General features: G+C 38.6%; 1 protein-coding gene across 1 annotated transcript in view; it reads left to right on the top strand.

The window, feature by feature from the left end:
* Window positions 1-25,119, top strand: part of LOC126456777 (E3 ubiquitin-protein ligase UBR5) — a 342,260-nt gene that overhangs the window by 171,110 nt on the left and 146,031 nt on the right. Inside the window, exons 24-28 of the mRNA XM_050092547.1 lie at window positions 11,386-11,552; window positions 11,636-11,816; window positions 12,218-12,419; window positions 12,608-12,874; window positions 19,728-19,869. Of these exons, the coding sequence (XP_049948504.1) occupies window positions 11,386-11,552; window positions 11,636-11,816; window positions 12,218-12,419; window positions 12,608-12,874; window positions 19,728-19,869 (959 nt within the window). The remainder of the gene's footprint in view (window positions 1-11,385; window positions 11,553-11,635; window positions 11,817-12,217; window positions 12,420-12,607; window positions 12,875-19,727; window positions 19,870-25,119) is intronic.

Here is a 25,119-nt window from a genome sequence, read left to right on the forward strand (position 1 = left end):
CGTCGCGGCGAGATCTATTTACGAAATTTCAGTAACCAACTTTCTCTTCCGAATGCGAAAATATTTTGTTGAGCCCAACCTACATAGGTAGGAATGATCATCAAAATAAAATAAGAGAAATCAGAGCTCGAACAGAAAGGTTTAGGTGTTCGTTTTTCCCGCGCGCTGTTCGGGAGTGGAACGGTAGAGAGATAGTATGATTGTGGTTCGATGAACCCTCTGCCAAGCACTTAAATGTGAATTGCAGAGTAATCATGTAGATGTAGATGATCAAAGAGTGGCATAACATTCCACTGGAAGCTATACAATCATTATACGCCAGTATTCCAAGAAGGTCCGCCCTTTGTGGTCTCACGGTAGCGTTCTTGCTCCCCGAGCACGGGGTCCCGGGTTCGATTGCCGGCGGGGTCAGGGATTTTTCCTGCCTCGAGATGACTGGGTGTTGTTGTGTTGTCTTCATCATCATCATCATTCATCCCCATTACGGTTGGAGGAAGGCAACGGCGAACCACCTCCATTAGGACCTTGCCTAGTAAGGCAGTGCGGGTCTCCCACATCGTTCCCCTACGCTCTGTAAAGAAGCATGGGACTTCATTTCATTTCATTCCAAGAAGAATCACAGCTGTATTATGGGCAAAAGATGGTTTGATCCCTTATTAATAAACCATTCCCAAGTAAGTACAGGTGTTCTCATTACTTTGCCTATCTCCTTTATGTATATACAGAATGATTCACAAAGATATGCAAATATTTTAATATGTTATTCTACAAGTAAAACTAAAGAAAAAAGTTCTTATAAACAGAGGTCCAAAAATGTTTAGTTACGGCTAATTAAAGATTTTGCCTGAAATTTAACAACTTCACTAATATGAAGCCATTGCAAAACTGTACGAGGTTAAGGTAAAGCATGATTTTTATCTATTTTGTTGTTACTGGTCTGGTGAATCTAGTAAAACATGTCCCGGCCATGTATCTGCAGTAGTTTTCCTGCACAACTTCCAGAGAAGCAAAGATTATTATACAAGTAAATTTGTTTACTTTTCATTAAGAATGTAGAAATGTTTGTCGTTGTTGGCAACCGCTAGTGAGTTGTTTCAGTTGTTTCCTAACCTTGAAACAAGTTAGTTCTCTGTATTGTTCAGTGAAATAACATAAGAACAACAGTGTATCTGTTGTAGTTTGTAGATTATTTATGAAATAGGGATGCCTTTCAAATTTACGACAGAGGAATACACCGATATGGTGTTTATTTATGACAAATGTGATGGTAATGCTACGGCTGCAGTTAATGAATATCGCATACATTATCCAACTCGGAGGACTCCGAAAGCACGGACCATTAGTGGAGTATTTTGAGTGTTACGGGAGACAGGTTCTCTACCTAACATTCATAATCGGTACAGGCGCTCAATACGTGAAGAAGATGATGACGATGATGATGATGATGATGATGATGATGATGATACGGATACTGTTCAATGTAACCCGGGCACCGGTCCATGGTTAGACATTTCACAATGTAAGTTATGGCGTACACTGAAGTACAGTAATCTGTATCCTTGCCATAAACAAAAAGGGCATAATTTACATCCGGGGCTGTGAAGTATTGAGTGCATTTTAAAAAAAAAAAAATAGTGTTAATAGATATAACTTTAAGAACAAAAATAGCCTCCACTAACAACTACTTACCTATTCTTACGCAGAAAGAGCAAATATGATCCACAGAACATAAAAGAAAACTAAACTGTTGTTTAGTTTAGTTTGGTTTCCTTGCAAGAAATCTGAACTTAACAACTGTTAAGTTTTCAACATTTGAAAGATTGAAGGCTTAAATATAACATCCCATCAGTCTCATGGTCATTGGGTATGGATATAACATATGGGTCATTATATGTCAAAGGGACCAGGAGTCCCCACACAACCACCTCCAAATCTAATGAAATTTGGTGTGAAGGTTCTACATGGTCTTTAATTGTTATAAACCAAATTTCAGTCCAGTATTGTCAGTGGTTGACTCTTTGGGGGCTTTTAGAGAGAGGCTACTCATCTTTGTATCACATTTGAAGGTGCAAATGTGCCAAGTTTGCTAGGCTTTTCTAAAAGTTCCAGCAAACATTTGATCATTTGCTTCAAAATACATAGACAAATTTTTGTACTGAATAACATCATGGCAAAAAATCAGAGCCACACATAAATGTAGATACAAGCCTCTAAAGTGACTAAAAAATTTGGCATCCTATTCTGAGAGCCAAGGTTTGACCGACCACTGCTACTTTTCATATGAACCAGCCACACCAAAACTTCAGAGGATTATTCCTACCTATGATGTCTATACATGGACCAAATTTAACAACATTGGATGCCTACATAGAAAGATCTGCAAAGTTGCTCAAAATTTTGTACGTGTAAATTTTAGGGGATCTTTTGGGGGCAATATCTCAAGTAACTCTTGTTCAATCATTTTTTTCTCCATGAGAAGCTTTCAAAGTTTGTTGTTGTTGTTGTTGTTGTTGTTGTTGTTGTTGCTGTGGTCTTCAGTCCTGAGACTGGTTTGTTGCAGCTCTTCACGCTACTCTATCCTGTGCAAGCTTCTTCATCTCACAGTACCTACTGCAACCTACATCCTTCTGAATCTGTTTAGTGTATTCATCTCTTGGTCTCCTTCTACGATTTTTACCCTCCACGCTGCCCTCCAATGCTAAATTTGTGATCCCGGATGCCTCGGAACATGTCCTACCAACCGATCCCTTCTTCTAGTCAAGTTGTGCCACAAACTCCTCTTCTCCTCAATCCTATTCAGTACCTCCTCATTAGTTATGTGATTTACCCATCTAATTATCAGCATTCTTCTGTAGCACCACATTTCGAAAGCTTCTATTCTTCTTGTCTAAACTATTTATCGTCCATGTTTCACATCCATACATGGCTATACTCCATACAAATACTTTCAGAAACAACTCCAGACAATTAAATCTATACCTGATGTTAACAAATTTCTCTTCTTCAGAAACGCTTTCCTTGCCATTGCGAGTCTACATTTTATATCCTCTCCACTTCGACCATCATCAGTTATTTTGCACCCCAAATAGCAAAACTCCTTTACTACTTTGCCTCATTTCCTAATCTAATTCCCTCAGCATCACCCGACTTAATTCGACTACATTCCATTATCCTCGTTTTGCCTTTGTTGATGTTCATCTTATATCCTCCTTTTAAGACACTGTCCATTCCGTTCAACTGCTCCTCCAAGTCCTTTGCTGTTTCTGACAGAATTACAATGTCATTGGCGAACCTTAAGGTTTTTATTTCTTCTCCATGGATTTTAATTCCTACTCCGAATTTTTCTTTTGTTTCCTTTACTGCTTGCTCAATATACAGATTGAATAGCACCGGGGAGAGGCTACAACCCTGCCTCACTCCCTTCCCAACCGCTGCTTCCCTTTCATGCCCCTCGAGTCTTATAACTGCCATCTGGTATCTGTACAAATTGTAAATAGCCTTTCGCTCCCTGTCCTTTACCCCTGCCACGTTCAGGATTTGAAAGAGAGTATTCCAGTCAACATTGTCAAAAGCTTTCTCTAAGTCTACAAATGCGAGAAACGTAGGTTTGCCTTTTCTTAATCTAGCTTCTAAAATAAGTCTTAGGGTCAATATTGCCTCACGTGTCTCCATATTTCTACGGAAACCAAACTGATCTTTCCCAAAGTCGGCTTCTACTAGTTTTTCCATTCGTCTGTAAAGAACTCGCGTTAGTATTTTGCAGCCGTGATTTTCACACCTGTCAACGCCTGCTTTCTTTGGGATTGGAATTATTATATTCTTCTTGAAGTCTGAGGGTATTTCGCCTGTCTCATACATTTTGCTCACCAGATGGTAGAGTTTTGTCAGGACTGGCTCTCCCAAGGCTGTCAGTAGTTCTATGGGAATTTTGTCTACTCCCAGGGCCTTGTTTCGACTCAGGTCTTTCAGTGCTCTGTCAAACTCTTCATGCAGTATCATATCTCCCATTTCATCTTCATCTACATCCTCTTCCATTTCCATAATATTGTCCTCAAGTACATCGCCCTTGTATAGACCATCTATATACTCTTTCCACCTTTCTGCTTTCCCTTCTTTGGTTAGAACTGGGTTTCCATCTGAGCTCCTGATATTCATACAAGTTGTTCTCTTTTCCCCAAAGGTCTCTTTAATTTTCCTGTTGGCAGTGTCTATCTTACCCCTAGTGAGACAAGCCTCTACATCCTTACATTTGTCCTCTAGCCATCCCTGCTTGGCCATTTTGCACTTCCTGTCGATCTCATTTTTGAGACGTTTGTATTCCTTTTTGCCTGCTTCATTTCCTGCATTTTTATATTTTCTCCTTTCGTCAATTAAATTAAATATTTCCTCTGTCACCCAAGGATTTCTATTAGCCCTCGTCTATTTACCTACTTGATCCTCTGCTGCCTTCACTACTTCATCCCTCAAAGCTACCCATTCTTCTTCTACTGTATTTCTTTCCCCCGTTATTGTCAATTGTTCCCTTATGCTCTCCCTGAAACTCTGTGCAACCTCTGGTTTAGTCAGTTTATCCAGGTCCCATCTCCTTAAATTCCCACCTTTTTGCAGTTTCTTCAGTTTTAATCTACAGTTCATAACCAATAGATTGTGGTCAGAGTCCACATCTGCCCCTGGAAATGTCTTACAATTTAAAACCTGGTTCCTAAATCTCTGTCTTACCATTATATAATCTATCTGATACCTTTTAGTATCTCCAGGGTTCTTCCATGTATACAACCTTCTTTGATGATTCTTGAGCCAATTCTACCAGGGGGCTTCCTCTTTCATTTCTTCCCCCCAATCCATATTCACCTACTACGTTTCCTTCTCTCCCTTTTCCTACTACCGAATTCCAGTCACCCATGACTATTAAATTTTCCTCTCCCTTCACTATCTGAATAATTTCTTTTATTTCATCATACATTTCTTCAATTTCTTCGTCATCTGCAGAGCTAGTTGGCATATAGATATGTACTACTGTCGTAGGCGTGGGCTTCGTGTCTGTCTTGGCCACAACAATGCGTTCGCTGTGCTGTTTGTAGTAGCTTACCCGCATTCCTGTTGTATTATTCATTAATAAACCTACTCCTGCATTACCCCTATTTGATTTTGTATTTATAACCCTGTATTCACCTGACCGAAAGTCTTGTTTCTCCTGCCACAGAACTTCACTAATTCCCACTATATCCAACTTTAACGTATCCATTTCCCTTTTTAAATTTTGTAACCTACCTGCCCGATTAAGGGATCTGACATTCCACACTCCGATTCGTAGGACGCCAGTTTTCTTTCTCCTGATAACAACGTCCTCTTAAGTAGTCCCCGCCCAGAGATCCGAATGGGGGACTATTTTACCTCTGGAATATTTTACCCAATAGGACGCCTTCATCATTTATCCATACAGTAAAGTTTCATGCCCTTGGGAAAAATTACGGCCGTAGTTTCCCCTTGCTTTCAGCCATTCGCAGTACCACAACAGCAAGGCCGTTTTGGTTAGTGTTACAAGGCCAGATCAGTCAATCATCCAGACTGTTGCCCCTGCAACTACTGAAAAGGCTGCTGCCCCTCTTCAGGAACCACACGTTTGTCTGGCCTCTCAACAGATACCCCTCCGTTGTGGTTGCACATACGGTACGGCTATCTGTATCGCTGAGGCCTCCCCACCAATGGCAAGGTCTATGGTTTCAAAGTTGTATTGTTTAATTTCTGAATCTTGCGTATTGATGAGCAAGAATACTTTCAAAAGTTATTATTTTAGCACTTCAAGAAGATTGAAAAGTGAAATATGTTACTCATTAACTCCCATAATTATTTTTTTTATTTGAATATATAAATATGTTTCACAAACTAATTTAACATATGCCATAAAACAAGTATAATTTGCAAAACAAAAACACTAAAGAGAAAGTTCCATTTTTGTTAAATGGTTCTACAACTTCGTTAAGGACAAATTGAAGAAAACTGTATTGTCTTCCTGATCATGATGTTGATGGTGCTTGAAAGTTGTGACAGTATGTTTCTCAGAAATCTAGCACGTGTCTATAGCAGTTGACCAGTGGAAGGATCAGGCAGAACCACGTGAGTGACATATAGGTGATAAGGACATCTTGTTGTTCATGTGAAACTTCACACCCTTTTCCAACCCACCAAAAATTGTCATACATACATGCAACATACTGTCCTGGTTGTATATTTGCAATTGAGCTTGCTTGAATTCTTCATCTGCTTTAGAGGCATCAACCGTGAATGCTGTAGTGGCATTGGAAACTCTGAGCTGATTACAATTAATTGGCTTAAATTGATGATTTTCTCTTGTTCCAGATATTGTATGTCCTATAGCAAACCTTGTTTCTTGATCAGGCTGAATTTTTTTCATAATCTTCCTTGAGTGCATAAAAAAACTTTGTGCCTGGAAAACTATCATCATAGAATTTGAAAAAAATCATATGGATCATGTTACCTTCCATTCGGAAAGTGGGTGCACTCAGCGACAGTTATGTGGCTTATAAATTATAAGAGTGCAGCAATCTGTCATTTGTTTTTTATTATTATTATGCAAATACAGAGTTTGGCTAGTGGCTAGCCATTCTCAATGCACTATTTTCTAGTCTCGATGCATGTAACTCCCTGTTGTTCAGGCGTCAGTCACATTTCTTTGACGCCCGAACAACAGGGAGTTACATGCATCGAGAATAGAAAATAGTGCATTGAGAATGGCTAGCCACTAGCCGAAATCTAGATTTGCATGATAAAATCTGAAAAGGGACAACTGATTGGTGCACTCTGTAGTTTATTAAATCATTGGAGTTTTTGGAAGCAATCTACTGTGACTTGTTCCTAAAAAAAAATCCATTCGGCAGTGATACCAAAATCCTTTTCATGCATACATAAATTGATGACATTTTTGAAATTATTATATTGAGCAGCTGAAATATCATTAAATTTTGAATCTTTGTCTTAAAATATGCTATGAACTTGATTTGAAAGGTATGGACAGCAATGGTATCATGACAGACAATTGCTGACCATACAAATGCTAATAGTCTGACATTCTTTGCCACCAAAATAGATAACAAGTGGATGTAATATGCCCTGACTATGCACCCAATGACATCACTGCACAGCATCTTAAACAGCAAATGAATAATTCTCAGCAAAATCAATCAATATTATCAATTCATTTTCTGCAAGATTTCTTTTTAGCTGCTTAAGGTATAAACTTTAGTGTTTGGCATAAAGTGATTGTTTCTTAAACCAGTAATTATCAAAATCTGTGCCTCCATGAAATCCTAAACAGTTCTCTGACATGTCTCCAATGTGTCTGTCAGTATGGACCCATTGCTTGTATTATATTGATTCTTCAGGGTCATAGCCTTTACAGTATCTTCAAAAAAGTCTCTAGTTGTATTTTTCCTAGACGTTCCTTACAACGATGCAGCATACAGTCTTTTGATTCCAAACTGTTTACCGTATTCTTTCACAAAGCCCTGTAGTCAGCTTGGATGGATGTCTCTGAACCCAATATTACTGTGACATTTTGATGAATACTGAATGTGGTCCAGAAGCACCAACTGCAGTACACCATTTCCATCTGAGCTCTCAAAATTTTGAGAATCTCAGTTGATTGCCATGTTGCTTACAATAAACAATGAACATTTCTTTCCGGTTACAGAGGAGCAGGTGTTTGTGCTTGTAAATCTTTTTCCCATTTATTCTTACTGCAATACAATTGTTTTAGTCTGGGCATAAATGAGAAAACTCATCACAATCCTATCTTCCATCTTTAGTTTCCTAGATGTCTTCACCATTTTAGTGAAAACAGCAAATTCTTTAGTTGTTTTCAGTAGTCCTGTTATTTAGGCCCAGGGTCAAAATTTGAACTTTATTGCAGTTTCTTGAAGTCTGAAGCTTAGCTTAAGTTCTTCAATTAAGATGTCCATATCTTTACATTCCTGGTTCTCTTCCATTTGTATTTGAGCAATATCTACTTGGCTCACACCAGTAGCTGTGATTAGTTTCGAAGAATTCGTTAGTGTAGATGACGATGTTGCTGTGTGTGCTTTTGTGGAATCGGATGTGTCAAAAGCTGTGAATGAGTTGCAAGAGGGGCCATCAGAAGAAAGTCCAGTGGAAGAGAATACTGATACCATTCCACCTACCCGCCAGGAGATGTTTATAGCCTTGGACTGTTTAGAACGGTTCGCTTCCACATCCGATGTCAATGTTGGGTTTATGGACGCTATCATTACAATTGGTTGTGAAATTACAAAATATTATCGTTCCCGTGAACGTCAGTGAACCATGACCGAATTTTTTCCGAGAAAGTAACGTACATAATTTGTGAGTACTTGTAATTTTACAATCACTTTATAGTGTTATAAATCTACAATAATGTGATTGGTGGTGTAGTGTATTATACCTTAGTGTACTACTGCACATGTATACTTACTAAAATCTGTGTTTTTCACTTAACACGAAATTTTTTAACACAAACTCCTGAGTTTTCAGTCCCTTTGGATTCGTGTTAACAAAGCTTTACTGTAGTGCTGCTTTATAATGCCGATGGAAACTAAGTGACATTGCAGACATGTACCACCATGCGTTGTAGGGTTAAAACGATCAAAAGCAACCTAGCATTCCATTATGATCTTTAGATTTTATGATGAAGTTTATTAATTTTTTTGTGTTTATCAATAATCCATGTTCTCTACTTTTGATGGCTATTCTTACGTATCAGTATGCAAGATCCAGAAATTAAACAATATAGCTTTGAAAGCATAAAGCATACTCTTTCCAGCTGTGGCAAGACAAAAAAGGATTGAACAAGACTTACTTGAGATATTGCCTCCAAAAGATACCCTAAAATTAGCACATAGAAAATTTGGGCCAACTTGGCAGATCTTTCTGTCTAGGCATCCAATATCCATATATAGACATCATAGGTAGGAATAACACTCTGAAGTTTTGGTGTGATTAGTTCATAGGAAAAGTAGCCTTGGCCAGTCAAAACTTAGTTCTCACAATAGCGCACCAAATTTTTGCCATGGTGTGTTTCAGCATAAAAAGTTGTTATTTATTTTTAAGCAAGTGACCAAATGCTTGCTAGAACTTTTAAAAAAGCCTTGCAAATTTGGCACATTTGTACCTTGGTATGTGATGCGAAGATGAGTAGCCTCTCTCTAAAAGCCTCCAAAAAGTCAACCACTGATGATATTGGACTGAAATTTGGTTTATAACCATCCAAGACGATATAGAACCTTCACATTAAATTTCATTTGATCGGGAGATGCTCAAATGGGGACACTGTTTAATATTAGTCCCTTTGATGTGGAATGACCCATATGCTCTACTGATCAATAATGTGAAGGGGAATCAACTGGCCTTATTGAAGGAACCTTGATGCCATTTGCTGGAAGTGGAGTAAGAAATATAAGTGTCATCCCTGGATGGCTGTCTGAGCCAGTTTACATTCTTGCTTGGTATAAAACTAACAACTAGTATTATAAGTAAGGGAATTGTAAACTGCTTGATTAAGGAAAATAATTTAAATGTGAAGCCACAGGTTACAGTTGGTTGTGAACTGCAGAGCAACCGCAGCAGTGAAGTTTCAATTTTGTAATAAATATGATGGACAGAATAAGCAAAGCCATGATTTGTGACTATGGCGAGTTTATACAGAAATGTCAACAATAATCCAATGGTTGAGACGCTCTATTTGTGAAAATAATATTTATTAAAAATTGGAGACCACCCCCCCCCCCCCCCCCCCCCAAAAAAAAAAAAAAAAATTAAGTTCAGTTTCTGATGTTGGCTAGTCATAAACATACTATTTTGTTAATGTAAAAAATATAGTGAAAGTACTGTTTTATATTTGGTTCTCTTCCTGTGAGTTTGTGTGTCGGTAGCGGCTCTCTGAATGTCCAAAATGTGTATTTTGTCTCCTGTGCACTGCTTGCTTCAGTTTTATGTGAGGTCACTTATTACATAAAAATGTTTTGTGTAAATTTGTGCTGGAAACAACTTTGTTGTTGTTTATTAGTTTAGGGAAAAGTAGATGGACCCGAAATCCATCTTTTGTGTGTATATAATTCTTGACTGTTGCTTTCAGTTTACAAATCTAAATGGATTGGTCTCTTTACTAAAGTCTTGAGTTAATACCTATAAGGAGTGTTCAAATGAAAAGATACAGGACATTGTAATGGCCAAACTGGTTGGAATTTGCATGTGCCACTTTTGGATAACATAGTGAGAAATTTAGGGATGCAGTTGTAGTGTCCAGCGTGGTTGTGTGCACATGTGGGCTCGTTATGCAGGAGAGAAGCAGCCAGTTGTGTGTTCTGTCCCTTTGATGCGACAGTGCGTGAGAGCATGTCATGGTATTCACATTGCAAAATTCGACAACTGAGGAATGGCAAGATGTTATCAGGTTTCTGACTGTGGAGGGGATTAAACTGGCTGATATTCATTTCCAGATGGTGGCTGAATGTGGAGGAGACTGTGTGTCCAATGAGAAAGTGGAGTGCACGTTTTCGTGAAGGCCAGGAGGGTTCGACTGATGAACCGAGACCAAGACCAGGCCAGGCAAACACAGTAATCACAACCAAACTCATTGACAGGGTGAACAATATGGTGAGAAGAGATCGACATATTACAATGCGAATGGTGGCAGTGATGGTGAAGGCCAGTGTAAAAGCATCAGCAAACAAGATGATGCTCACTGTCTTTTGCGGTCTTCAATTGCAACAATACTCATTGATTTCCTTGAACATGGAAAAACATTTAACAGGGACGTACTGTGAGACACTCTGTAGCCTATACAAGTCTATCAAGAGTAAACAGCGTAGGCTGTTCAAGGAGGGAGTGATTCTCTTGTACGATAACATGTGTCCACATGTCTCCAAGGTCACATAAAGTGTAATGGCCAAGTTCAAGTTGGAGAAGGTTGAGCGTCCACCTTACAGCAGTCACCCTCTCGAAGGGAAGTGGTTCAAATTGGACAACAAATTTAAGGACACAGTGGAGGGCTGGCTGCTCTCGCAGCCTTGGGAATACTGGGAACAGGGAATCGTTAGGCTCGTGAAACACCAGGATAGTTGTGCTTAGGCCTCTAGTGATTACTTTCAAAAAAGGCTTCAGTTATAACCACAGTGTTCGTTTGTACCTTTTCTTTTGAACGCCTCTCTCAAAATTGAAGCATTAAAAATGGTGAGGGTGTTTAGTGACAGGATTTCTTATAGGTCTTCGCTGCTGAAGTATTTAATAGAAAACAGCACGAGGTAAATTTATCATGTTTGCATTATAGTGTACCTCAGCTTCTGTTTTCCTCACTCATTTCTTTTCTTTCAGATGCTGGATACATTATTGACGACTCTTATACGTGAACTGCAGAATGAATGTATACCAGGGCGACAGGAAGATGCAAAGACAGTGGCACGTAGATTTGTACGCTCTGTTGCACGAATATTTGTAATCTTCAGCATAGAAATGGCTCCTAACACAGCAAAACGAAGGAGGTTTGATATATTTCATTTATTAAATTTCATTGTTAAGACACACATTGTAATTGTAAAGCTGTAACATTGTTTCTATTTCCCAGCCTAAACAGCATGTCACAACCTCTCATGAAATGCAAACGTGTGTTCCAAGCATTGATTAAATTGTCAGTGGAGGAACTTTGTGAGACAGCCGATTCTTTAATTGCTCCGGTTCGTCATGGTGTTGCAAGGCCAACAGCACCATTCAGCCTGCTTAGCTCTACAGTAGAAGTTATTAATGGGGTATGTTCTCATTGCTTTCATTTTCATTATGATTTTCACTCTGCCTTTCAATCAATGTGATGTATCACTGGTTACATACTTCATAGATATTAACTGTCATACGTCCTCATATTAACAATATTGTGAAAATGCGGAATATTTTATGCAAACAGTTTGTTCAAGGATTTGTTTGAAACTTTATTTTATTGTTACTTTATTTAACTATTTAGGTGTCAGCAAGGAAACAAACACTCATAATAGTGGCATGTGTTTTGAGTTATTAATATAAATAAGAAACCAATTTTGTGATAAATTAAAGTGTTTGTGATTGAATCTCTTTGTAGAGTAATTTCCGAAAGCAGCTCAGTGCAGAATATCTTTCTATATGTAACTCTCTACTGTAGTGTAAATTCATCATACAGGTTTCTGAGGAGCTGTTTTCGGTGGAACCTCTAGCACCCCACACAGGATTTATTGCAGGGCCAGGCAGAACACTGTCATCAAATATATCGGGTACAACTAGAGCTGGAGAAACGGCCAGACCGATGGGTCTGGTGTCCAATTCTCCCAGAGTACGCACTGTTGGAGGCATAGAGCTTATGGATGACACAGACACTGTTGAAGGTTAGTCTAACTTTATTAATGCTTTGTTGTAGAGCTTTGTTCACACCACAGTTGGCAAAACTCATACGCCTTCAGCAGTCATCGTATGTTATTCGATAAATTGATCCATTATCCAACTACTCACTCATGCCCTCTCATTTCGTACCATGGCTAGTTCAGAAAATGTAGGAGAAATTTTTTTTTTCCAGGCCTCGTAGCTGAAGATGGTGATGGAGAAGGAAGCGAACAAGAAGATGCAGGTGACAGACCTGTCGGGGTGCCAGTTCCAGGAGAACCTATGGAGAGTGAGGTATCAGATCTAGTTGGAGCAGATAATCAAGGAGATGGGGAATCTGACAATGAGCTAGATTTATTAGCCGAGACTGAATCTGATTCAGATGATAATCATAGTAATCAAGATGCTGCTTCAGCACAGAGGAGCGTACAGACTGGTGCTACGGCTGGTTCTGACACAGGTACACTACATGTTTGCTTGTTTGTTGCTGAATTTAAATTTATAAAATTATGAGATAGAAGAATTGGCCAGTGCTTACCTTCTGGGGGTGAATATTAATACTAAATGAAAATAATAAAATATACAACACTATCTTAGTTTTCGGAACTATTAGTTCCTTCCTCAGGGAGGAGAGAGGAATGCGTTGGACAAGGTACACCATGAAGTAAGTATCTAAGTGGGACAGTAATCAGTAGGTGTGTTGTATGTGTACAGGCAAACAAAGATTACAGTTTCAGAAAAATTGGACGATTTATTCCAGAGAGAGTGTTCAAAAATTGAACAGATCAGTCATTTGTTGGTCCACCTCTGGCCCTTATGCAAACTGTTTTTAGGTTTGGGATTGATTGATAGAGTTTTTGGAAATCCTTCTGAGGGGTATTGTGTCACATTCTGTGCAGTTGGCACATTAGACATTCAAATCTCGAGATAGTTGGAGGGCCCTGCCCATAACACTCCCAGCATTCTCATTTGGGGAAAGATCCGGCAACCTTGCTGGTTAAGGTAGCCTCCGGCAAGCATGAAGACAAGCAGCAGAAACTCCTACCACGTGTGGGCAGGCATTATCTTGCTGAACTATAAGCCCAGGAAGGGCAACAAAATGGGGCATGGAACATTGTTGACAAACAGCTGTGATGTAAGGGTGCTCCCGACGACAGCCAAAGGGATGTTGCTATGAAAAGCAATGGCACCCATGCCCATCCCTCCTGGTTATCAGGCCATATGGCAGGTGACAGTTGGTTTGGTAGCCCAATGCTGTCCAGGACATCTCAAGACATGTCCTTGACCTGGAATCTTATTGGCAGGAGTAGAAGTTTCTTCAGTTAGAGTCCAGTTTTGAACTGAGCTTCAATGACAGGTGAAGACGTGTCTGGAGATACAAGATAATTCCTGCCCACACATGGCAAGAGATTCTACTGTTTGTCTTCTAATCCTACCTTGGCAATAAGGTTGCTGGATGTCCCCCCAACTGAAAAGGCTTGGAGCATTATGGACAGGGCCCTCCATCCATCCAAGATTTTGACAATATAAGTACCAATTGGACAGAATTTGGCATGATATCCCTCAGGAGAACATCCAACAACTCCAGCAATCAATGCCAACCCGAATAGCAGTTCAGGTATTAATTTCTTGTCTTCTGTCATCAACTCTCTTAAAATGGTTTGAGCACAGACCTGTAATTTATGGAGATTTGTTCTGTTGTGATAACTTGTGATATTCAGGAAAATCAGCCCTTTTACAATAACTGGTGATGGTCTTTAAAAATTATCAGATCTAAAATAATGCCCACAAGTCAACAAAATATACCTGTTTCATTTACCTCCTGAAAGAAAGGCCATGAATCTCATACAGTGGCAAGACCCAAACTGAAGTTCAGAGGATCACAGCGTAACTTCTCAGTGAAGGAAGCTACTTACAGGACACTTGTAGGTACCAACCTCTGTGTGCTGTTTTTCCATCATGTTTCTGTATTGAGCCAGATCGACTGGAGAATTAGCAGGATGTCAGTGTGTGTTTTACAAGAAGCTTTTTTTATTATACAGAGTGTGCTGCAAATTCCAATAGGACTACCTTTCTCTAATAACCTCAACATCAGAAAACTGTTGAACTCGAGCCATCCTTCTTTTTTTCCTTCTTCTTGTCATTCCAGCAGCAAACACTTCAAAAGGAAAATAGGACTGATCATCATAGTATCTATCTTCTGCTGTCTTGAGAGGTTCCGTGTGTGAAAGTAGATGCAGTTTCCTGTATACATAGAGATAGTATTCAAATATTCCCAAACTTAGCTATTCTGCTGTATAGTTGGAAAGCTTAGAATTTAATTTAGATAATGCCAAATAAGGAACCAAAATAGATCAGGAAAATGAACAGAATTTCTAATGTTCTAGCTTAGCTCCTTGTCAAAGAGGTACCAAGGACAGTTAATAATATTGACAATAGGACATTTATTCTCTCCCTCTTTATGTAACTTACTTGGTGCACATAATTTAGGGATGGGTGGATCTGTAACTTTCATATGTAACAAACGTTTTTTGAAACATTCTTATTGGGTCCTTGTCTAAATCATTAGCACATTTGTTACTTTTCTATTTTTTAAATACATGCCAAAAAAATGAGGAAAAAGTCCCCTATATGCATAAGAATGGTGTAAAAGTGCCCAACTGGCTCTTATGCAGTTCTCCAGTATATGTTGTTTGCAGTGCAGGTCTCTCATGAAAATACACCCACTAAAGACTGTTTAGGTACTAATTATTTATTTCAGTAACAGTTGCCAAATGATATAACTGATTGTGACTGGTTTTGGATGTTACGTTCCTTCAGATCAATGAAACACATAAATAATGTAAATAAAGGAAGATGTCTTTGCAATTACTTACACACACACACACACACACACACACACACACACACACACACACACACACATTCTGTGACAAATCAACAAAGTTTTGAACGAAAATTTGCCTTGACCTCATAAATTTTGATGAAACTTGGTATATCTAGTGTCCCTATATAGTTATGAATGAAAACCTTAATTTTTTTTGTGATTTACGTAAAAATTTACTAAACCTCGAATTTTCAAATTTTTATTGAAAATTTATACACTCTGGAGTAATTAATTGCCATTCCATCAGGAACAATATGAGATACATATCTGGAAAATATCATTTTAAGGCTCTTTAGAGGGACGTTCAAGTGGTATGCAACATGATGGGGTTTAAAAATTAATTTTAAAAAGTTAATGAATTTTAATTTTCTAAAAGGAAGGCATATTTGTAAAATTTTGAAAAATCACAGAATTTCCTTGCACTATATTCTTACACCTCCGAAGTTCCATTTTGTGATCACCATGGGATCAGGTCAAATGAGGAGTAAATCTACTAAATTAACACATGCCCGAATCACATTAAATGAGACAAATATTGCAAACTGCGCAACTATATCATAAAATTTGTGGCAGTCTGTGTGAATGGTAGCTCACAGTGTCACTGCAGAATGTCGCGAGTTGTTTATGTGTACCTTTACTTCATGTTTTTTAAATCTCTGTCCAATATTTCAAAGTATATGGGTGAATTTGGGCAAAAGTTGACTTTTTTTAAAAAATTAAAATTACATTCTTTCTATTTCACTTTAGTAACTTTCAACGCCTAATAAGGAAGTCCATCATTAGGAAAACGTGATAAGGATTGAGATAATGAATACTGCTACGGTTGTACTCTCTTCATTCCATGCTGAGCGCTGCTTTTGTTGTAACGCTGAATATACACCTTGCCTGAAACATCTGTGGCCAGGAGCTATCAAGTGAATTAAAATACATTCACATAATTGTGGAAGGCTAAAATATGTCATTAGTTTCAGATTTTATTTTATTTCCACCTTTCTGACTGTCCAGCATTAATCGCCTTGCAGAACAATGAAGTTATTTTTGTCTGTTTGCTAAAGAAATTTGACTTTTATTATTTATTAACCTTTTCCGCAGAGGAAGTCAATGTATTTGAAACAAAATGTTTAACTCCACAGTACTGGCTAGTTTCAACTGTTCGCTGCATTTCAAGTGCACATTTTCATCTTCTAGCACATATGGCGTTATGTCATAATAAAGAACCAAACATGATATAATTCAGTACTGGTGCTCCAAGAAAATTTACATCCCGAAAACCACACTGAAAAGCTTAATATCAGGTTGAGGTCTACTTGATTGACAATCTGGACATAGGAATGTGGTTTTTAAGTATGCACTTTAAATGTGCACACTTTAGTTATGGTTCACGAAATTCCGATGCTCTTGGAGTATCCTCTGATGTCTTGTTTCTTTTGTGACATAATGTATGATCTTTCAATGTTTTACACATGTGTACATACAGACTTTCTGCGTCGTGGTAGCTGCGCAAGCGCGGTGACGCCTGTTATGTGCGCTCTGGCAACTGCTGAAACGAACCGAACCTATTTCTAACAGGTCGTGGGAAAATATTGCGAAAGGTGGTTCTAAAAGCGTTACTTTCGAAGTAAATATCCTTTTATGTAAGTTGAACTATGTGCGAGAATGTACCATGAATTTCATAAATCACAGAGCGTTTGACTCTCATTTAAAAATCAGCTCTTTGATGACAAGCCATTAAGAAGAATTTCAAACCCTGAAGATCAGACATTTGTCATTATTAAAAATTTTACTGGCTAATTTGTGTGATTCTTAAAGTGTAACACGCGCAAAAAAGATCAACATTATATGCGAAATCATGGCTTCTGTTGCAGCTTATTAACCTTAGAGACCAATATTATATGTGAAAGCTTTGCTTTTCTTGTAGCAACACTATGTATATTAATTTAAACTGTTAACTTTCCCTGTTGGTGTTCGCATTACGTAACAGTGATGTTGCGGTTGACTGACTACATCACGTGTCCTATGCCCTGAATATCCACTGTCATTGCGTGCCGAGATCACATGACTTGAGCTATGACTGGCTTACAGAAACGCGTCGCAATCTCGATTTCAATGATTCGGAAAGTGTTAAAGTGTTTGGTGGAATTCCAATGTATACTTTCGTAATACGAAAATACACAATGCACGTGTTGCTGCACATAAGATATTTCCAAAACGCATCTTTTTCTCTGAGTTTCGTTTTCTAAAAGTGCTGGGGAATTCTACGCCCATGTGTAAAACCTTAACCATTCAAAGGATTGATAATGGAAAATATACTATCACTTAACACGGAAAAAGTGTGTTTTCACCCAGGAGAAGTGAATTTTTGACGGGGAAATCTGAGAAAAATCTTGGAATTTTTCTTCCTTGTCCACGTATACACCCTGATTCAGCAGTGTCCATGTGATGAAGCAGTTCATCTCGTGTATTTACCTTCACTTTGTGCACATCTGATTTCATCCAGCCCTATAAACAGAAATCTAAAGGTGTAAGGTCAGGTGACCTTGGAGGCTAGTTAATTGCACTGCCATGGCCAATCCAGCAATTAGGGTAGGTACGGTTCAGATGGTCCCTCACACGTAAGGTAACATGTGGAGGGGCACTGTCATGTTGAAAGTACATTTCAGTTTGCTTGGCTAAAGGAACGTCTTCCAATAGTTCCACAAATGAATTTCAAAAAATGCAGGTACCTCTCTCCCGTCAATCATTGATTGATAATAAATGGACCTATCAAAAGGTTACCAATCGTGCCACACCAAACATTTATGGCAAATGAACATGTAAATTGCTTTCCACTGAAGCGTGTGTATTTTCCCATGAGCATCGATGATTATTGTGTGTGTTGTTTATACCATGTCGTGAAAACTGGGCTTCGTCAGTGAATAGTATGTATGGAAGCAAATAACTATTCTCAATCACCCAGTGACAGAATTGAAGTTGTTGGGCATTGTCGCCAACGTGGAGATTTTGGACACGCTGTATGTGAAATGGATACAGGTTTTCCACATGTAATGTTTCCTATACAAGTGTGTGTGTGTGTGTGTGTGTGTGTGTGTGTGTGTGTGTGTGGGACATTCATATGCAGGGACATTTTTCGTATGCTCGTACTGGGACTCCCTCAACACTTGCGATAATTTCTTCCTGTTCTTGCAAAGTATGTTGACGTGCGCACTCGCACAAAAAATGTCTACTTGGAAGAGAGCCTGTTGCATGCAAAGTGAGAAACTGTTTGGTAAACCATGCAATCAGGTAAACGCCGAGTCAGATTGCGCCTGTGGTATTCTTCTCTTGCCGCGGTAGCACCATAAATATACACCATATCTGAGTATTCCTCACTACTGTAGACTTGTGGCAGTGTTAGCAGCTCTTGTACGAACACAGTTAACACCACACACTACACAGCTAACCGATCCGTCACCGGTACACTACACAATGCGGCTTACACAACGCAGCTGCACAAACAACTGGTGATTATACTACATATGTCACACGACCGTAATACGTGGTAGGTTGCATAGTGTAAACATAGCATGTACCGGTGTTGCAAGAAAATCACGTAACGTTACAGTTGTATTGCGTATACCTTATGCACATCAATTTTGCAGAATTCAAGTTCCTTTCAATACCCATACCTCCTTAATGAAGCATTTGCGGACCTATGTTCATATAACATTTTTTGTTCAGAATTACTTAGACTAGCACTGTTCAAACACCCTAAAATACTAGTGGTGCAACTTTTTGTGACTGGTAGGCCAACAGTCTCAGCTGTGTTTGTTTTGAAATTAAAAATTAAGTTGTATTTTGACTTTGCATTAATCTAGTGCAGGTGCTTATGACTGCCGTAGCCAATGCTGTTACCTTGTTCAGTTCCTCTCAACTGTACATAAATAAGAGAAAGCCAACCACTCACCTATTGCAGACAGACATGTGGTGCATAGAAAACATGTGACAGAAACAGTTTCATTAGCTTTAGAGTTCTGGTTCTTTTTTGTAGTAGACAGTACTCCCCCATTCACACTCACTACCATGCAGACACCCAAACACACACACTCCAACATACCCATTCAGCTAGTGGTACATTCTGTCTGGTCTGCACACGCATAGACTCACACCCAAAAGGTCTTTTTTGTATTCTTTACCTTTATATTACTGGGAGAAGAATTCAAAGATAATTATCATTTCCTTTATGCTTCTTACGTTGAAACGTAATTAGTGATGTGCAGTTGCTCATTGACTTTCACTTTCAACTATCTAACACAATAATCAGCATTTGTTGTTTTGCCAAGTTTATACTTTGGTTCTGTTAGTTCTTTATCATTAAATGTGTTTGTTTCTATGTACCATTACTGCATGATATTAAGAAGATTGATGATCAGCTGCTGGAGTGTTGCAGGTATTGCTTCATTGCTGCTTTTCCCAGAGGACGATTCTGCCGAGTCTAGTCAGCAGGAGGATGATGAATCAGAAGCTGGTGAATCTGATGAACATGATACAGAAGAATTTGCCTTGGCAGATGAACAGTTGGAGAGGAGAAGGTATGGTTCAGACAATAACAATGATTTCTAATATGTTAACTGTAACTTTAAGCATGTTGTTGTTGTGGTCTTTAGTCCTGAGACTGGTTTGATGCAGCTCTGCATGCTACTCTATCCTGTGCAAGCTTCTTCATCTCCCAGTACCTACTGCAGCCTACATCCTTCTGAATCTGCTTCGTGTATTCATCTCTTGGTCTCCCTCTACGATTTTTACCATCCACGCTGCCCTCCAATACTAAACTGGTGATCCCTTGATGCCTCAGAACATGTCCTACCAAACGATCCCTTCTTCTAGTCAAGTTATGCCACAAACTCCTGTTCTCCCCAATCCTATTCAGTACCTCCTCATTAGTTATATGATCTACCCATCTAATCCAGCATTCTTCTGTAAAACCACATTTCGAAAGGTTCTATTCTCCTCTTGTCCAAACTATTTATCGTCCACATTTCACTTCCATACATGGCCACACTCCATACAAATACTTTCAGAAACGACTTCCTGACATTTAAATCTATACTCGATGTTAACAAATTTTTCTTCTTCAGAAACGCTTCTCTTGCCATTGCCAGTCTACATTTTATATCCTCTCTACTTCGACCATCATCAGTTATTTTGCTCCCCAAATAGCAAGACTCCTTTACTACTTTAAGTGTCTCATTTCCTAATCTAATTCCCTCGGCATCACCCGACTTAATTCGACTACATTCCATTATCCTCATTTTGCTTTTGTTGATGTTCATCTTATACCCTCCTTTCAAGACACTGTCCATTCCGTTCAACTACTCTTCCACATCCTTTGCTGTTTCTGACAGAATTACAATGTCATCGGCGAACCTCAAAGTTTTTATTTCTTCTCTATGGATTTTAATACCTACTCCGAATTTTTCTTTTGTTTCCTTTACTGCTTGCTCAATATACAGATTGAATAGCACCGGGGAGAGGCTACAACCCTGTCTCACTCCCTTCCCAACCACTGCTTCCCTTTCATGCCCCTTGACTCTTACAACTGCCACCTGGTTTCTGTACAAATTGTAAATAGCCTTTCGTTCCCTGTATTTTACCTCTGCCACCTTCAGCATTTGAAAGAGAGTATTCCAATCAACATTGTCAAAAGCTTTCTCTAAGTTTACAAATGCTAGAAATGTAGGTTTGCCTTTGCTTAATCTATTTTCTAAGATAAGTCGTAGGGTCAGTATTGCCTCACGTGTTCCAACATTTCTACGGAATCCAAACTGATCTTCCCCGAGGTCGGCTTCTACCAGTTTTTCCATTCGTCTGTAAAGAATTCGCGTTAGTATTTTGCAGCTGTGACTTATTAAACTGATAGTTTATTTATTTTCACATCTGTCAACACCTGCTTTCTTTGGGATTGGAATTATTATATTCTTCCTAAAGTCTGAGGGTATTTCGCCTGTCTCATACATCTTGCTCACCAGATGGTAGAGTTTTGTTAGGACTGGATCTCCCAAGACTGTCAGTAGTTCTAATGTAATGTTGTCTACTTTAAGCTACTGTTGTCTACTTTAAGCATAAACAGTAATTTATTTTGATGTGCAAATACTGAAAAAAGGTATAAATGACAGGAACAATATGCGGCAAATTCCGTAGTGAATTCACCATTACACCAAAAGATATAACATAAAATTGTGTTGCATTTTCTTTCTACAGTTCATGTTGCAGATAGTAAAACAATTATTATACAGCCCCATATAATACATACAGCATGCCTTTACATATATTCCTTATAGAATACATAAGTTGCACTTCCCTATGATACTTAGTAACTTGGTGTGTACTTGAAGTCCTGATCTGCATTGAAATTTTACTTGAATGAATGAATGCAGTTGGCACTCAAGATTGGAAAATATGACAGGTTAAGCAGATATATCATCTCCCACATTCAGACACATTATTCAGCAATAGAAAGTCACAATTCTTGCCTTATGTTGTTGCAGTGCATCTGTACATTTCGTTTAAAATTCCCTGAGTTCTCACTTGTTTGCTGAATCTCATTCAGCAGTCTTTCCACCACTCCTTTAGGTACAAGTGGCTAAATGTATCTGATTACACATACTGGCTTTACATGTTATTTTGTTGTTGTGTTTGTATTGCTGTTAGCTTTTCTTAGTACTGGTTGTCTGTGAATGTAGAAACTTTGTCCAAGTACTCACATCTGGTTACCTACCTTTCACATTCTATCTGTGCTTCCTGTCCTGCTCCAGCATGCAGTTATAATTTGTAAACCTGAATCTACAAAATGTGTACTTCATTAAAAAAGTGTAGGCTAATTTGATCGTGTGTTAACTCTAGGAGTAACAGAGATATCAAACTCACTGTCCTATATGTGCCCTTGTAGGTGTTAGTCTTGCACCATCATTGGAAAGTGTCTACTTAGGAGTGAGTGAGGAGCTTGAGGGCAAGTTGTCCTGTGAGGTGTTCTCAGGTCATGCACTGCACATGAAAAGCAGGTACCCAGGCTGATGTTCTGGTTTGGCACATGGTTTTATCTTATCCTTTACTGTATAATTGACTGTTTTAATATGGTGTGTAAATCTGTTGTAGAATATAAATAATGTTGTAATAAAGGTAACAACCCACTGAATAGTAGAGGCATCGAGTCATTGACAAGTGCACAAATGAGACTGGAAACTTGAATTTGTCTGAAAGTTAGTGATTATTTCATCAGTATCTGTGTGCCTGTCAACGATGCTACATCAATACTGTTTCATGAGTTTTTACATATTCCAAAATTATTTGACTGTTTCCTTATTACTGGTGCCATATCGCCGACTGGTGAGACTAAACAAGAACGTCTGTTGTCCTGCCATTTCTTGCCATTTCACTCAATAAGATGCTTCAGTGGTTAGCACACAGGATTCCATGCGGGAGGACAACTGTTAAAATCCCCATCCAACCATTCGAATTTAGATTTTCCATGATTTTCCTAAATTGCTTAAGGCAGATGTGAAGATGGTTCCTTGAAAGGGTGTGGCTGATTTGATTCCCCATCCTTCCTTTTTCCGAGCTCGTGCTCAGTCTCTTATGACCTTGTTCTCGATGGGACATTGAAACAGTGATCTTCCTCTCTCCTTGCTATTTTTTCTTGCGACTTAGCAGACAAGAATTGTTCCTTTGTGCTGGTCCTTTTTTCTCATTCATTTTTCTTTCGGTATTATTTTTGTGCCATGGAACCTTACAAAGGGGCTGATAAAACTTTGGGGAAGGAGAGGATGGACAAAGTTTGTCCACGTTTGCACTCTCATAAATGCTAAGTATTAATGTCATGCATCAGCAAGAAACATTATCTGATGTAGAGATCTGTATGATTTGGTGTGCATATTAAAGCACTAGAAAGACTACCGTATTTACTCAAATCGAAGCCGCACTTTTTTTCAGGTTTTTGTAATCCAAAAAAAACCGCCTGCGGCTTAGAAACGAGTGCAAAGCAAGTGGAAGTTCTGAAAAATGTTGGTAGGTGCGGCCACAACTAACTTATGCCTTCGAATATATGTAGCGCTACACAGGCATGCTTTGTAGGCACAAAGATAAATACTGGCGCCAAAACCTCTGCGTCAGTAAATAAATTAAAAAAAAAAAAGGGTGGAAGACGAGCTTTTTTTTCTCCGCCCCGAGTTTCGACCACTACAGTTTCATACATTATCCAACGAAGTAAATACAAATTTCGAATTGTTCATCTTCGAATGTAGCAGAATTTCAATGTACTATGAAAATACGACTGGCAAGACTGTTTGGGATGTTTGTCAATATGGCCAACTCTACGTTCTGAATTTTTTCCTACCTGTGAGAAGAGATGGTTGCTAATAGGAACCTGATGAAATGTGAACCACATGCAGTATTCCCTTCACCATAAGAATAATACGAATATAAACATTTTGTCATGTATTCTTTCGTGTTTGCTGATATTTCATTTAAATCCTGTCTGCCTAATAAACTACGAAACTAGAGTGAGACAACAGCAAACGTGGAAGAATATACGTATCGTGTCATGTTTATATTCGTATTATTCTTACGCCTAATAGTGATACGGCCAGAAACGAAGCACGGCAACTGACTAGATTTTTAAATCTAAGATGACTCTAATTTATGTGCAGAATTTGATGTACTAAAGAAGCGGCCGCAAAGATTTTCAAACAGAGAAAAATTTTCGCCCAACTCTCGTTCAGAACATGTTCTATCATACGCAATCTATTATTTCTTTTTTTTATTTTATTTAAAAAAGCGGCGGTAGCGCGCACAAAAGCAGTCCATGCCGCGAGCGGCGACAGGTCGTAAACACTCATTATCAGATTGCGACAAACAATGCATGACACAGTACAGTAATGCATTTTCAGCTTAGAGTGACGAAAACACCTATAACAAAGAGAACGGCACTTATCAAATCAAAGCAAAATAAGCAGTTGATTCAAACCAGACGAAGCATGTGAAAAAGGAAGGGTACCCGTATAAATACGGACGGAGCGCCTGACGCATAGCAATGGCTACCTGGTAAAGCTTAACTGCTAAGCTTACGACTTGAACCAAACTACTGTAGCTGTATCGTCATTCATTCGACCTAAATTGTGTCTCATATTACAATGGACCAACTTTGTTTTGATTTGGAGGTGCGGCCTAAAACTTTTCTCTCCCCTTGAATTTAGAGTCTCAAATTTCAGTTGCGGCTTAGATTCGGAAATTTTTTTTCCCTTTATTTCAAGTCTCATTTTTCAGGTGCGGCTTAGATTCGAGTAAATATGGTATGTATTAGATCTGCAACTAAAAGTTTGAGTTCTTTTGCCATGAAAATTAGTAAATTAAGTTATTTTACGTATTTCGGTTCACTGGTGTCACACAGAATAAGAGAAAGCATTCATAGCAGGAAAAAAAAAGGGATTATGTGGAGAATTGCACATATCGTACTGTAAGCAGCACATTCTGTATCAGCTGGGAGTTTTAACCTCGGCTGCACAGAACACGTATTAACTGAAGAAATTAGTTATAAACAATCAGTGATTGAAATAAGTAAGAGGAGAAATGATCACTTCTGTCTTCTAGTGAGTCTTAACTTTGGCACAGTAAGAATTGCATTTATGCTTCTCGTAACGGCTAGTATATTGTAACTGAATTGTTGAATAGAAGTAAAAGGTTAAGGGAAAATTAATAATTGGTCAACATGCAGTTTTATTTATGTATTTATGAACTAGTGTGAGCAACTTCTAGATGTCTCATAACAAATTTCACTATGAATATGA

This window comes from Schistocerca serialis, chromosome 2, assembly GCF_023864345.2.
Source record: "Schistocerca serialis cubense isolate TAMUIC-IGC-003099 chromosome 2, iqSchSeri2.2, whole genome shotgun sequence".
NCBI classification, from domain to species: Eukaryota; Metazoa; Arthropoda; class Insecta; order Orthoptera; family Acrididae; genus Schistocerca; species Schistocerca serialis.